A 13,473-nucleotide genomic window follows, 5' to 3' on the forward strand; every position below is an offset into this window, starting at 1 on the left:
TCACAACAGTGGGCCAGCTGACCAATCAGAGCAGACTGGGCTTTTTTGGGAGGTGAGGAGCTCAAACAGAGCATTTCAGACAGAGGGTGAAAAGAGGTGCTGCAGGAAAAGTGAGGAAATGAGGAAAGTAAAGCCTTTTTTGAACATTAAAGCATGTAAACATGTTTTATTAGAAACCCAAAATACATGTTTGCACCTGAAAATAAGCACAATAGGTCCCCTTTAATGAAAAGGTCTGTAGTTGTAAGACTGTGTTATGGTATTCTAATGTCAGAGTCAAAAACAGCGCCGTGTTGGGGTCACAAGGCCGCGAGTTAAAATGAAACGGAACGTACTGTGTTGTAAGTGATGCGCTGAGTGAATTGTTACATGTGTGTACCTACATATGAAGTTCAATCAGATACTGTGCTTGCCACGAGGGTTTTACAGTCTCGAGAACAAGAATATATCTATTGCTTTAGCACATAGTTTCATTTCAGTGCTGTACTCCCACTTAGTTAAACACAGAGGTGACCTGTTACATCCTGGAGAATGATGGAGAAAAAAAAAAATGTTGAAATGAAAACTAAAGGAATGTAAAGCTGTTGATTTGCACTGTTTTGCCACATGAGCTAAAGAAAAAAAAATATGCAGTAGTAAAACTGTCAATGTGTTTGTTGACAGTGAGTCACCTTTGTCTCACCCAAAGCCTATTCAAACTCCAAACTGACTGAATTTATTTTTACTTCTAATTTTACTTCTTTTTCTTCAAATATGCCCTTTAGTATTTTATGATCACATCTAGTTTTTTAAAACATGTATTCCAGATATATCGATGCTGTACTCGCTCTTTTCTGTGAGCTTTTTTGCTCTTGTTGTATGAAAGGTCAAATGCTGTATCTGTAAACTGGACGAGTTTCAGTGTGTGAGGAGACGTCCTTCGCTGTATTTTAGGAGCAAAAGTATTGATGGTTCACAAAAAAGAGATTTCAAGATACCCGATTAGTTTATTTTGTCGCTGCATGTTCTAATGAATGCTGGGTTTTTATTGGGGATATTGGAGACAGTGTCTTGTGAATTACACCATATCCCCCATAGATTTCAAATATTCGTTTTTTTATTTTAATTTACAGCATTTCAATAAGTTGTCATTTTACCACAATGAATATTATTTTGATGTCAGATCAAATGTATTTAAAGTGTCTTTATAAATTGACTTTTTTTTGTTTTTGTTGTAAATAAAATATTGACTGTATATTTGACATTTTAACTGTCTGGAAACAACCTCGAGTGAAGATCAAGACTCCCAAGTCCAAAAATAGATTTATTTGTGTGTCTTTCAAATATATTGATCAAATGTCAAATCATGTAAAACATAACCTGGGAACATTTTTTATAATTTAATCTTTTTAACACTTTAAGGTATAAAGAAAATATATCCATTCAGTGCGCTCTTATACAAAAAAATATACAACCAATCAGTCATTCCTTAGCGATTATCTGTCTTTCAACCATGCAAACAATGTAATTTATTTAATTATAGATTTTTTTTTACCAACAAACCTTTCAAGTAAATCATCAGTCCTTACTACACCAACATTTACTGTCACCAAAGTCCCCTCCCTACAGCACAAATGACCCTCACTCTGACTGGTAATGATGATTTCTTTATATATTTAAAAAATGTAAATTGTTATATAATTTGTATGGGGTGTAAAGGATAATATCCAGGGGCCTTAAAGGCAAGAGGTTGGCTTGAATTATGTGGATAATCTGAAAATATTGCATATTTTATGAAACATTGACACAACATTTAGCCCTTGTATAGTCCTCAATACAATATAATCCTCAAAAGACAACAAATACAAAAAAAAGTACACCAGAATCTCAAGTTACACTAGCAGTGGAAAAAGATGCAAAGTGCAATGAAAGCTACTTATTGCTTAAAAATAGATATTCTCTTAAACAAAGCTGCCCCTGGAAAAAAAAAAAAAAAAGTTTGAATGCAAGCGACTAACTTAACGAAGTAAACATTATACACCCAAAAAAAGTCCGTGCGACAAAGACCAGCAGCTAAATCCATAACTCTACTGAAGCTGTTTTAAAGAGACTTATTGCATTTTTTGGACATTTCTCAAATTGTCCTGTGACTTCCCTACAGATGGCAACAATAAGGAGCATTTCGACTACTTGCATCGCTACAGTTGAACACCTAAAAAAAAAAAAATGAAGTAAAAATGAAATGTGACATGATCCAGTAGTATATTTAGACACCGCTGGCGTGGCGACGGCGGTGCTGCTGACGATGGCCAACCACTTTATTGCCTGCAGTGGGTGAAAAATATGCAGTCACATGTATGTAAAGCTGGATATTTTTTGATGTGATTTAACAATATTTGACTGAAGTTACCTGCATCCCTCTTCTGCACTCTGTGTGGAATTTGGACAGTGTATGACCCCGGTAGTCCTGGTAAACCTGGGCGCCCAAGATCACCTGTAAACACATGAAAGTTTAGTCACTCCACTAAAAACAGGACTGAAAAAATACGCTGCGTTTCATCAACTCTGTTTTAATGTACCCTTCTCTCCTCTGGGTCCTGGGTACCCTCTGTCACCCCTTGATCCAGGGCCTCCTGGAGGGCCGGCGATGGTGCCGTAGGCTGCGCAAGAGCACAATTGAGAACAGATTTAGTCGTGATGAAGCAACATTTTCCAACTACACTTACATAAGTCTGCTTTTCCATTGCTAAGAGGTTTAACTCGATACAGTTCTGTATGTGGAAAATCATAACTCTGTATCCTCACCTCTGAAGAACTCCATGAGGTCAGCTGTGACGTTGCCGTAGGCCCCGATGACGCGGCTCTGACCAGATGGTCCGACAGGGCCGGGTGGACCAGGGGGGCCTTGAATCGCTCTTACGTGCGCCCTCCAAGGACCATCAACCAGGTAGTCCTGCAGCAGGCCTTGACCTAGAGGAGGATTATTGTACCAAAGTGACATCATCATCATCATCATCAACTTCTTCATCATTGTTGGCCAGAGGAGGAAGAAGTACTCAGATTCTTAACTTTTTTTTACGTTTTCTCCGCTGATATTTGTTGACGTTTTGGTAAACTGGCACCATTAAAAGTATGCAGAATTATCTATTAGCAGTTCCTGTTTGGACTCTACCCGTGGATGTACAGACAACTATCACTGGATTACTGTGATACTGAAGAAAACTTAAAAAACGTGATGATTCTCAGGCAAGTTCTGGAGTTGTAAGAAGCGTCTTTTTTTTTACGTTTTGTGACGGTACTTGTCCATACCTGATTGGACGAATGCTTTCCCTTGTGGGCTGCTGCTCTTAGCTTTCAAACCGGATCCAACGTGGCGGCTCGTTTGGAAACTTTTTTCTCTTATATCACGAAAATAGTTCACCGAAATGTGTTTCTGAAAACATTTTATGCGAGTATTACTCCATGCAGTTGCTGAATCGGCCTTCGTTTTAGATCGACAACTGTTAGTTTGACAGTTTTTTGTGAGTTTCCAGAGGCAGCGAGTCGCGCCGGACGCACCCGATTTGCATAAAGTAGACTAGACCTCAACTTTATTCAAATGAGGAGCAGCCAACGTAGCGGTCCGTCTCAAATCGCGCTGCTGCGCTACCAGAATGCATTGCACGGCTGCTTACATCGACTATGAATGGGAAGGATGGATCCTGTGGACATGTACCATCAGCAAATTTATTGACGTTTATTTGTGACATCTGAGATTATGATATCCTCAGAAAGTGCAACATCCCCAAAGCATTATGGGAACTGTAGTAAGGGCATATTTAGAGTCGTTACAGTCTAAAGTATCTACCAAATAGTAGTAAAGTAAATAAATACAAGTAATAGGAGTGAAAAAACCCCATTGTCAGATTAAAAACTCTTGCCTTAGATGACTACACAAGAAATCTATACACTTGACGGCTTTGATCGACTCACTCTTGATGTAGTCTGAAACTCTCAAGGCGACGGTGGAGTAGTCCATTGTCTCAGAGACCTTGCTGGCATCGACATCTCTGCGCTCGGAGCCGGATCGAGAGTCACCCTGAGTGTAGCTCTGGCTGTGCGTGTAGCTCTGGACGTAACCCGGTTCTCCGCGATCTCCCTTCTGACCCGTCGGCCCTGGAGGTCCGATGAAGGTACGACGAACACCGTCATCTGAAAGACAAAATTCATCCGTGATACGCGCACTCATCTGTGCTCACATGTCTTTAATCTGTCCGTGTGGGATGTTGGGAGCTTACTGGTCAGATACTCCTGAATTTCAGTGCGGATGCTCTCCCGGGGGAAGTTTCCATTGTAGGAAACTGAGCCACTGTAACTGCCTGGTGGACCCTGTGGTCCCTGTGGACCTTGAGGACCAGGAGGGCCTTGAGCACCTCTGAAACCAGAACCTGAGGAAGATTCAAATCGACGTTATTGTCATTATAATTTGTACAAGTGCACAGCAAGATGAGGAAACCTTGTGCAACCTCATTGATGGTAGACTAAAACATAAATAAACAACTGTCAAAATGAGTTGAATGAACACCTCTCTAACTGCATATTAGGCTATATAAAGGTATGCTTTAATGCAGGCTATTGCATTACATTAAAGAGGAATTTAAAGGACCAGTGTGTGTGATTTAGTGACATCTTGCAGTGAGGTTGCAGATTGCAACCAACTGAATACCCCTCCGCTCACCCCTACCTTTCCAAGCGTGTCGGAGAACTACGGTGGCATTCAGGTAATGTAAAAACGCAAAATACCCACGCTAGAGCCAGTGTTAAGTGATAGTTTCAGGTGATTATACACTAATAGAAGCATATTTATGAATGTAATAGATTCCCCAATATCATACTTCTCATATAAATGAAAATCGTGTATTTGCTGACCTCCAGTGGTTTAACTTCTCAGCTCGCTGCAGTGATGTCGAGGTGAACTACAGGGCGTGTCAGTACACCGTGACATCACCGTTGGGTGTGGTTACAGGTGCACACTTCATGTTTGCTTATATTTAAAAATGGACATTCAACCTTTGTTCCCACTGATGGATTAAGATGAAATAGTGTATTTGTCAAAGTAGATGGTCATAATGTTATATTCTGTATTTGTGGTCGCATTTTTTTGTATCTAAGAGTAATGATATTTAGTGAACTGTATTTTCAAAGAAGAATGTAATTGTTTGTATATATACGGCATCTATGGTGATTTATTGGTCAAAATACGGATCAATGAATTGTATTAAAGGAAGATGAAGGCAAGAACACATTCAGTGAATAAAGCACGGTTGTGCGACATGATTTAATTCTGATGGACTCGCCTTGAACCTGGAATATCTGAGTATTGCTATACGTGTTATCCCAATAAGTGTAGCATGCAGTGATTGAGGCTAATGATATTTGCCATAAATGTGAGTATTTACAGGTTGATTTTCAGGGTTTTTTGCTGCACTACGCATGTCTCTCAATGTTTTTTTTCCTCCTGTTGGCGAGTTAAAGCAAACAAATTGGAAAAATGCATCCGCAAACACAAACACGCCGTCTTTCGATTACGTTTGCAATAAATTCAAATTTGCTTTTCTGTATACATATAAATATTTAATCCTGTTTTCGGTTACTATTCCCTCAGGGAGGCAGTTATGATGATAATTAATGTTTCAATGAGATTTCTTTTTCCTCTTCTAAGTGTAATTAATGCTATCATTTAACTTGAGGATGCTATAAATAATATAAATATAATTGTACTATATACTATAAACTGTACTGTACGCAGAGTAATAACATTGGTTGTAGGTTATGGATGGTTTCAAATTAAATCAAAATTATAAAAATTAGAGCCGTTAAATGAAGTGGATCATGTTCAACCTGATGGGTTTCTTTGTTGTAAGATGTAACGTTCCCATTAAATGACCTTGTTATGTGACACTAAGCCATAAACATTATGTTCATCCTCTCTGTCCGACTCACTCTGCAGGTAACGCTGGATGTCCTCCATACTGTAGCCACGACCTCCCGACCCGTACACGGCGGTGGAGACTCCTGCCGGCCCCTGAGGGCCAGTTTGCCCTGGAAGACCAGGAGGGCCAGGTTGCCCTGGGATACCCGGAGAACCACGAGGACTGTCTTGTACGGCAGAGTTAATCCAATTGCGGAAGTCTGAATCTGAGTAGATGAAGATACAAGAAAGATGATGAGGGGGTGACTACCTTTTCACTGTTCAACACTGTCGATGGGAGGAACACGTTGACTTACTTCTTATCAGTGCAGTGTAGTCAATCGTGGCGGTAGTGAAGCCAGAGCCCCCTGAACCAGAAGGCCCAGCAGGACCGGCTGGCCCGGGTGGACCTCTAGCAATCCCTCTGTCTGAAAATGAAAATAATAGCAATTTGATTGATTAATTAAGTCCAGCGGCCTGTACTGCGAAGCGAGTTCAACATACCCAAGGTATCTTCTCGTTATCTGGCTTCACTAACCCTAACAAACGAGATCCCGTTAAGCGGTCCTACGACGGTGGTTATCAACTCAGTAAGTCAACCCAGCTGTCCTTCCTGCATTTGTCAGTTTAAACTGTGTTGTTTTTAGCCTGGATTATGACTTTATCTTCTTCGTATTTGTGTATTATTATCATACGATCCGCGCACTGAGCTTTGATTGGTCAGTAGGCGGTGCTTTTATACAAGTTGATCTCTTATCTGGAACATAACCTGCTCCGGAGCAGGTTAGGTGTTCAGCATAAGTTACCATGGCGATCTACCCCGGTAAGAAGGTATCACTTCTAGGGTTATTGTTTTTCTGTTAGTGCTCACCATTCATGATTTTGAAGACATATGTGGCGATCTCCTCTACACTGTAACTGCCTGAAAGTCCTCCTGATGCCCCTGGTTGTCCCGGTGGTCCTTGTGGCCCTTGTGGTCCTGTCAAATATCTCCTCACATCGTCTCCTAGACAGATCACAGCAGAGAAACATAGTTTAGGGCGGAGCTACCTCTGATAAAGCAAATTTGTCTTCACAGTCAAATGAGATGATGTTGAGGAGTTTACAGAGACCATAGAGTGCAGAGTGGATATATAATATATGTATCTGATACCTTTTGGCTCAGCCGGAGTATGTATTGTACTTACTCTGGAGCATGATGATGAGACCGCTGACTGTCAGGGATCCAGAGCCATGTCCAGGTGGACCAGGTGGTCCTGGAGGACCTTGAACACCGATGCTGAGGCCTGAGCCCGAACCTGAAATCACACAACACAGTTAATGGTGTCCCCCCATTCTGCTATTATACGCACACTCCTCACACTCATCATTTAGTGATATACATTCTGGGGATGAAGCACAGGCTTACGTTGCAAGTATGCGATGATACGAGCGGAGATGTCCTCCATAGAGCCGGAGAAGGATCCAGGGATTCCTGGAGGCCCGGGTGGACCTGGAGGTCCTTGGTTACTGGACTGTATGCTTCTAGCTGCACGGAACAAATAAAACATGTTCATACTCTGTTCTATCCCGCGGACAGCCTGTGAGCGTGTGACCTTGCTACAGAAAAACTCTTACTTAGATATTCACTGATGTACTGCCGCATCTCAGTGGAAGAAGAGAAAGAGCCCGGCTGGCCTGGAGGGCCAGCAGGACCTGCAGGACCAGGAGGACCTGACGTGACTGAGATGGAGCCTAAAGGAAAAATTAAATAGTAAAGACCCCGATGAAAACATCAGTATTTAAAGCCACTGTGAACTACTTGTGCTTTTACAAGATGAAAACACTTGAATTTTGTGTTTTATTACTGTAGAGTTGAATTATGAGTTTCTCTACCTCTTGAAGAGCCAGCAATACCAGGAGATCCAGTGTCCCCTTAGAGATGATAAAACAGCAACAAAAGCATTATCGTCACATGACGCACACAGTGTTCACTCTGAAATACCGACAGTAAAACATTGACAGTATTCACAGATCTGCGATGTGTTGGTACCTTTAATTCCCTGTAGTCCAGGATGTCCAGGACGTCCCGGTGGACCTGGTGGTCCAGGGATCCCCTGTCCTCCACTATAAGTCGACACTGTAAGGAAGTGATAAATATACAGTTACAGTATATATCACACTGTGCATTAAGTCTTTTAAGAGTGTCTCTCTAATATAATTCTGAAGTGATTTTGTGTTTGGATGCTGACCTCTCTCAGAGCTTCCTGGGGTGCCCGGCACACCTGCCTGGCCTGGTTCACCTGAGACACACATAATGATGATGGCACAGTTATTTATGTTAGGAAGGATTACATCAGTGAGGGAGGCCTCGCAACTATCTGTTTTGTTACGTAACAGTCACAAATGCTTGGTGAAAGAGTGATACTAATTTAAGAAAGATAATTACCTTGGTATCCTCTCGGTCCAGGAGTACCTGAAATGACGACGGAGATGTTACAATAAAGTATCACTAAAACTAAAACAGGGGAAGTTTTCTTTAAACAAGGCTAACAGTAAGAGGTCAAAATGTGATCACCTGCTGATCCTTTAGGCCCAGAAGGCCCAGTTAGTCCTGGTGGTCCTGGTGGTCCGGTATAATACGTTCCTGTTAGGAAGAGCAGTGTTTACTGTTAATGCCAATTACATGTCAAACTCACATCCAGACAGAGCACACGTTTAGATTCTGGATCATACCAGAGCTGGATGCAAAGCCTGCGTCTCCTCTGTCTCCTTTAGGTCCTGGTCTTCCATAACCTAAATTAAAAAAGGATGATTAAAGTTTGATATGAAGAACAGATGAGCTTCACATAATACCAAACACACAGTGTGATCCACTCGCCTCAGAGTCCATATTTGAAAACAGTGGATTTAATGAGCTTAAATACTTGCCTGTCTGACCTGGAGGCCCAGGTGGTCCCGGAGGTCCTTGTCTTGAGTCTCCTAATGGAAACATGTTTTAAAAACAGTCAGTGACACAATTTGAAGAACATTACAAGAAGGCTGTGGTCATTCTCAGATGGTGTCAAACAAATCCGATACAATCATTAAAGATGATGTCTTTGATGACGCTGCAACAAAGCGTGTTGTAGTTTTATTTACCTGGACGTCCAGGTTGACCCGGTGGGCCGGGTGGGCCAGGTTGTCCTCCTGAACCTCCTGAACTTCCACTGACACTGTACTGCCCTAAAGCAGAACAAGAAACATCATTTTAAGTAATGAACAGTGTTCTGGTCTGTAGAGAGGGACAAACTAGGCTAAAAGTGTAGAAATGACATTAAAGCATCCCTATGTAACTTTGGTTAAACAACGCCCACTGTGACCACAAGGTGCAATTACAAGATAATGCTAAACGCCAACACGTAGAGTAGCACACCCACGGGAGGGTTTAAAGTCAATAAACTGGCTTTGTACTGTTTATTATTTGCTAGTATTAGCTACCATAATTGACCAGTGTTAGAATGTAACTAAGTACATTTACTCAAGTACAATCCTTAGGAACTCATTTAAAATACTTTATTTGAGTATTTTGTTTTCATGGCACTTTATACTTCTGCTCCACTGTAATAATTTGACAGCTTTAAGGCCATTACACACCGGGAGTGTGAAGTGAAGATTTGCGTTCAGTGTGAAGTACTCCTGACAAAAACATTTTACTTTACATTGAAGTTACATTTTTTGCATAGAAAACATATGAATTGCTGATAAAATATGAAGTTTTGTTATTGAACTAAACTACTAAATTAAACTATTCAACCGTTTATACAAATAGAGCTGAGACGATTAGTTTATTAATCGATAAGTCCTTTGACAGAGAATTAATTGGCAACTATTTGATAATTTAATAAGCAGATTAACCCACAATAGAAATAATCAATAGTTGCAGTTCTACACAAAAAAGTTACAAGATTAGCTCCACCTCAACCAAATACAGCAGTGAAATGCAACTTACACATTAAAGCATGAGTAATAATAATCTAATGATATAATATATTATATTTTAACAATCGCAGTGGCATTTTTCTGCATGAGTACTTTTACTTTTAATACTTAAGTACTGATTATACTTAAGTAAGACTTTAAATGCATGACTTTTACTTGCAGTGGGGTATTTTTTACAGTGTGGTATTAGTACTTTTACTTAAGTAAAGGATCTGAATACTACTGGGCATACCAGACCAAGTAAGGCTGTAGCATCAAAACACCAAACTGGATTTTATTTCTTATGAATTCAACTTTTCATTTGTAAGACGAAGACTGTGTCATTTATTTTTCTCTCAAATGTGACATAGTTCTCGCTTTAAGTGAATTCTGCAGTTAATGTTACACCACAGATGCGGCAGGTTATTTCTCACCTCTAAACACTATATGTCTTAAAAGTACTCACTGGAGGTCGAGGATAGGCTCTCAGATGTTCTCGCTGCTATCGCTTGCTCTCCCTGCTCTCCCCTATATCCCCTGTCTCCTTTAGCACCTGTGAAAACAAACAAAATGCAGCATCCATGAGACTCTGATGGCTACATATCTGATCCAAAAAGCTTCCTTTGGGAGCAAAAAAAGCACAATGACCTACCAGGTTGGCCAGTCAGACCAGCAGGACCAATGGGACCTGAGGAGGTAAATCACGAAATATAAGAATTGTTACGACTGATATGGTATGTATCATTCAGATTCAGATTGCCAAGGACATCATCTGGCTACTTTCTGGGCTGTCGAGGGTCAGACCTGATAATCCTGGAAGTCCTGCAGGGCCGGGGGGACCAGAAGGCCCAGGTGGTCCTGGGATGCCGATAGACGTGGAGCCAGCTGAAAAATAAATAAAAGTGATGCCCAGATATCCTCAAACTATAATCACTAATATGTTTAAAATATAAGTTTTATCATGATCTGCTACCTGCATTGATAATTCTTCCTTGTGGACCTGGTTCACCTAAAACAGACAGACACACGCTACGTCAGACGCACACATTAATAGCACAAAACCTGGTATTTCAGAGAGCATGCACTTTCTGCAGCAGATGGCCCTCAAAGGAGCTGACGTTAACAGTAGCTGTACCTTTAGCGCCAGATTGTCCTGGATTCCCTGGTATCCCTAAAAGCAAGACGCGAGTACATTTTTAGTGTTGAGAGCATTAAAAGCAAAGAGAATTGATAGTAAAATGTCACATAATTAATAATAAAACAACAATGTGTATCAATAGTAGAGTCGTACCTGGTGGTCCTTGAAGCCCAGGTGCTCCTACAGAGGGGGAGATGTCATGAATATATCTTATCATATCATCCACTATTGATAATGTTAATATAGCTGTAGCATCGGGCTCAGTTTACCTGGAAGTGCGGCATCTCCATGAGGCCCAGCAGGACCTCTGAGTCCAGGGGGTCCGGCTTGTCCTTGGTCACCTGAGGGTCAAAAATAAAAAATATAAGTAATGATAATTTGAGGATTTTTTTTTTATGTGTGTCTTAAACACTAAATGTTCAGAGAGAGGAAGAAAATCCTTGTTTTTAGCTTGATATTCTTGAGTCTAATCTCCATATTGTACATATCAAAATAATGTTTAAATAGATGTATCTGTAATGCTTATGTAATGACTCATTTACCTCTAGGTCCTTTCAATCCATCGGCTCCAGACAACCCTGATGACATAATAAAAGGGAAGAAAACATTTATATTGAATGTAAATCCATAAGTCACTCTAAAAAACAAACTGTGGTTTGTAATAGACAGTTTATTTTTAAGTGTCTGTTATTCCTTAAATGAACAATGAAAGACGCTATATATTATATAATTATATACTCATAATATACTCTATATATTTGCACTCTTCCCACTTTGTATTGCATCTGTTGCAGAGCAATTTCCCTGGGGAAAGTTTTATCTTAACTTCTCTTTATGAGCGGACTCCTCTCTGCTGCCCCTCGGTGGAGGATGTGATTTAATACTCTTGTTACTGCCTCATTGAAATCAGTTTTAATGATTTCACACAACAATTACAAGTTCAGTAAAAGGATAATGATAAGAGAACTATAAAGTTTAATTCACTTTAATTCTAAATAACAAATGTATAGAATAAAAAAGATTGATTATACACAATTGTAAAGTTTTTTTTTTTTTCATTTTCTTGAATGGGTTGTTATGATCACACTCATCAACGGCTTGTTTCTGACAGAGGATGAACTGATGGCCTTCATGAAGAGCCGGTATAACAAAGGATTTTTTTTTTTTTTAAATGTGAATCATGCAAAGCTACTCTAGTTGAGTCCCATAATTAAAAATATAGAGCTGGAAATGGAGCATAATAGGTCCCCTTTAATTCATCGCAATGAAATCACATTAAAGTAATAGTTCAAAATTGTGAGCAGTTTCCAGGCAACCAGCAGAGACTCCAGGAAGTTACAGCTTCCAGCCACTAAATAGTCACGTAACCCCCCGTAACTGCAAATTGTCCTTTTTACATTAAACAACCACAATATGACGTGTTAATTTGTGAACTTTAGAGGTGCTATTTGCCAATTTTTTTGAGCCAGGCTAGCTGTTTCCCCCTGCTTCCTGGCTTTGTGTTAAGATAAGCTAACTGGCTGCAGCTTCATATTCAAAGGACAGACATGAGAGTGGCATTGATCTTCTCATCTAACTCTCTGCCAGAAAGCGAGTAGGCGCATTACCCAAAATGTCAAACTGTTTTTATAGTTCAGAAGCACAATACCATAATGTGAGTGCCTGAGAATTAATAATTATTAACTATCTACGGCTGGAGGTCCTGTGACTCACCCATTGACCCTTTGATTCCTCTCTCTCCAGCTGGACCTTGAAGACCTTGTAAACCAGGATCACCTAAGGATTGGGACAACTGGATTAGGAAACGGAGTATATAACATGCCAGCTTCACATATAGTTTAATTCACAAAGCTGTACTGACCTTTAACGCCTCTGAGACCCGTGTCACCAGCTTCACCTAAAATAAACATAAATTAAACATAAATTAAACCACGGTTAGAAACATTCACGGACCCCACAAGTCCTATAAAAACCTGATGTAGTGACAACAAACCTTTAAGTCCTTGGAATCCAGCAAGTCCTCTGTCCCCTGCGAAGTGAGAAGAGTGACTGTGAGTAACATTATAGTATATAAAATAAACTAACTATGCATTTCAATGTATTTAACAACAGAACAAAGTCCATGTGAGCTACCTTTAGGCCCAGGTTGCCCTGACTCGCCACGGAAACCCCCAGCACCTGGTTGACATATAACAAAACAGTTCATGTAAAATGCAAGGGATCAAGTCAAGGCACTGCTAACAGTATTTTTAGGTGGTAAATTTGACATGGCAGTTGTTTTTTCCGGAGTCACTGTGATGCTCTACATGAATGATAACAAGGAGAAACTGACCTGGTGCTCCAGAGAGTCCAGGAAGTCCAGGTGCACCTAGATCATAGATTAATAAATATTAGAAAGGACTTTTGAACAAGAACATTAATCAATTAACTAATGTGAAACTAATATTGGAATTAATTGTCCTAAAAG

The 13,473-nt window shown here is 40.2% G+C and overlaps 1 protein-coding gene across 6 annotated transcripts in view; it reads right to left on the reverse strand.

Moving 5' to 3' along the window:
- Positions 1-1,285: 1,285 nt before the first annotated feature.
- LOC119495783 (collagen alpha-1(XVII) chain-like) overlaps positions 1,286-13,473 on the reverse strand; it is a 31,431-nt gene continuing 19,243 nt past the window's right edge. For all 6 annotated transcript variants that reach the window (XM_037782563.1, XM_037782559.1, XM_037782560.1 and 3 more), the window contains 33 exons: positions 13,339-13,374; positions 13,140-13,184; positions 13,000-13,035; positions 12,868-12,903; positions 12,720-12,782; positions 11,549-11,584; positions 11,276-11,347; positions 11,160-11,186; positions 11,004-11,039; positions 10,842-10,877; positions 10,673-10,753; positions 10,521-10,556; positions 10,335-10,421; positions 9,050-9,133; positions 8,840-8,890; positions 8,645-8,704; positions 8,487-8,555; positions 8,358-8,384; positions 8,161-8,211; positions 7,962-8,048; positions 7,805-7,843; positions 7,547-7,663; positions 7,338-7,457; positions 7,117-7,227; positions 6,801-6,935; positions 6,247-6,357; positions 5,962-6,156; positions 4,257-4,406; positions 3,952-4,170; positions 2,785-2,949; positions 2,559-2,639; positions 2,390-2,473; positions 1,286-2,304 (listed from right to left, as the gene is read on the reverse strand). In XM_037782563.1, coding sequence (XP_037638491.1) covers positions 2,246-2,304; positions 2,390-2,473; positions 2,559-2,639; positions 2,785-2,949; positions 3,952-4,170; positions 4,257-4,406; positions 5,962-6,156; positions 6,247-6,357; positions 6,801-6,935; positions 7,117-7,227; positions 7,338-7,457; positions 7,547-7,663; positions 7,805-7,843; positions 7,962-8,048; positions 8,161-8,211; positions 8,358-8,384; positions 8,487-8,555; positions 8,645-8,704; positions 8,840-8,890; positions 9,050-9,133; positions 10,335-10,421; positions 10,521-10,556; positions 10,673-10,753; positions 10,842-10,877; positions 11,004-11,039; positions 11,160-11,186; positions 11,276-11,347; positions 11,549-11,584; positions 12,720-12,782; positions 12,868-12,903; positions 13,000-13,035; positions 13,140-13,184; positions 13,339-13,374 — 2,642 coding nt within the window. In that variant the 3' untranslated portion in view covers positions 1,286-2,245. The remainder of the gene's footprint in view (positions 2,305-2,389; positions 2,474-2,558; positions 2,640-2,784; positions 2,950-3,951; positions 4,171-4,256; positions 4,407-5,961; positions 6,157-6,246; positions 6,358-6,800; positions 6,936-7,116; positions 7,228-7,337; positions 7,458-7,546; positions 7,664-7,804; positions 7,844-7,961; positions 8,049-8,160; positions 8,212-8,357; positions 8,385-8,486; positions 8,556-8,644; positions 8,705-8,839; positions 8,891-9,049; positions 9,134-10,334; positions 10,422-10,520; positions 10,557-10,672; positions 10,754-10,841; positions 10,878-11,003; positions 11,040-11,159; positions 11,187-11,275; positions 11,348-11,548; positions 11,585-12,719; positions 12,783-12,867; positions 12,904-12,999; positions 13,036-13,139; positions 13,185-13,338; positions 13,375-13,473) is intronic.

The sequence above is a fragment of the Sebastes umbrosus genome, chromosome 10, assembly GCF_015220745.1.
Source record: "Sebastes umbrosus isolate fSebUmb1 chromosome 10, fSebUmb1.pri, whole genome shotgun sequence".
NCBI lineage: Eukaryota > Metazoa > Chordata > Actinopteri > Perciformes > Sebastidae > Sebastes > Sebastes umbrosus.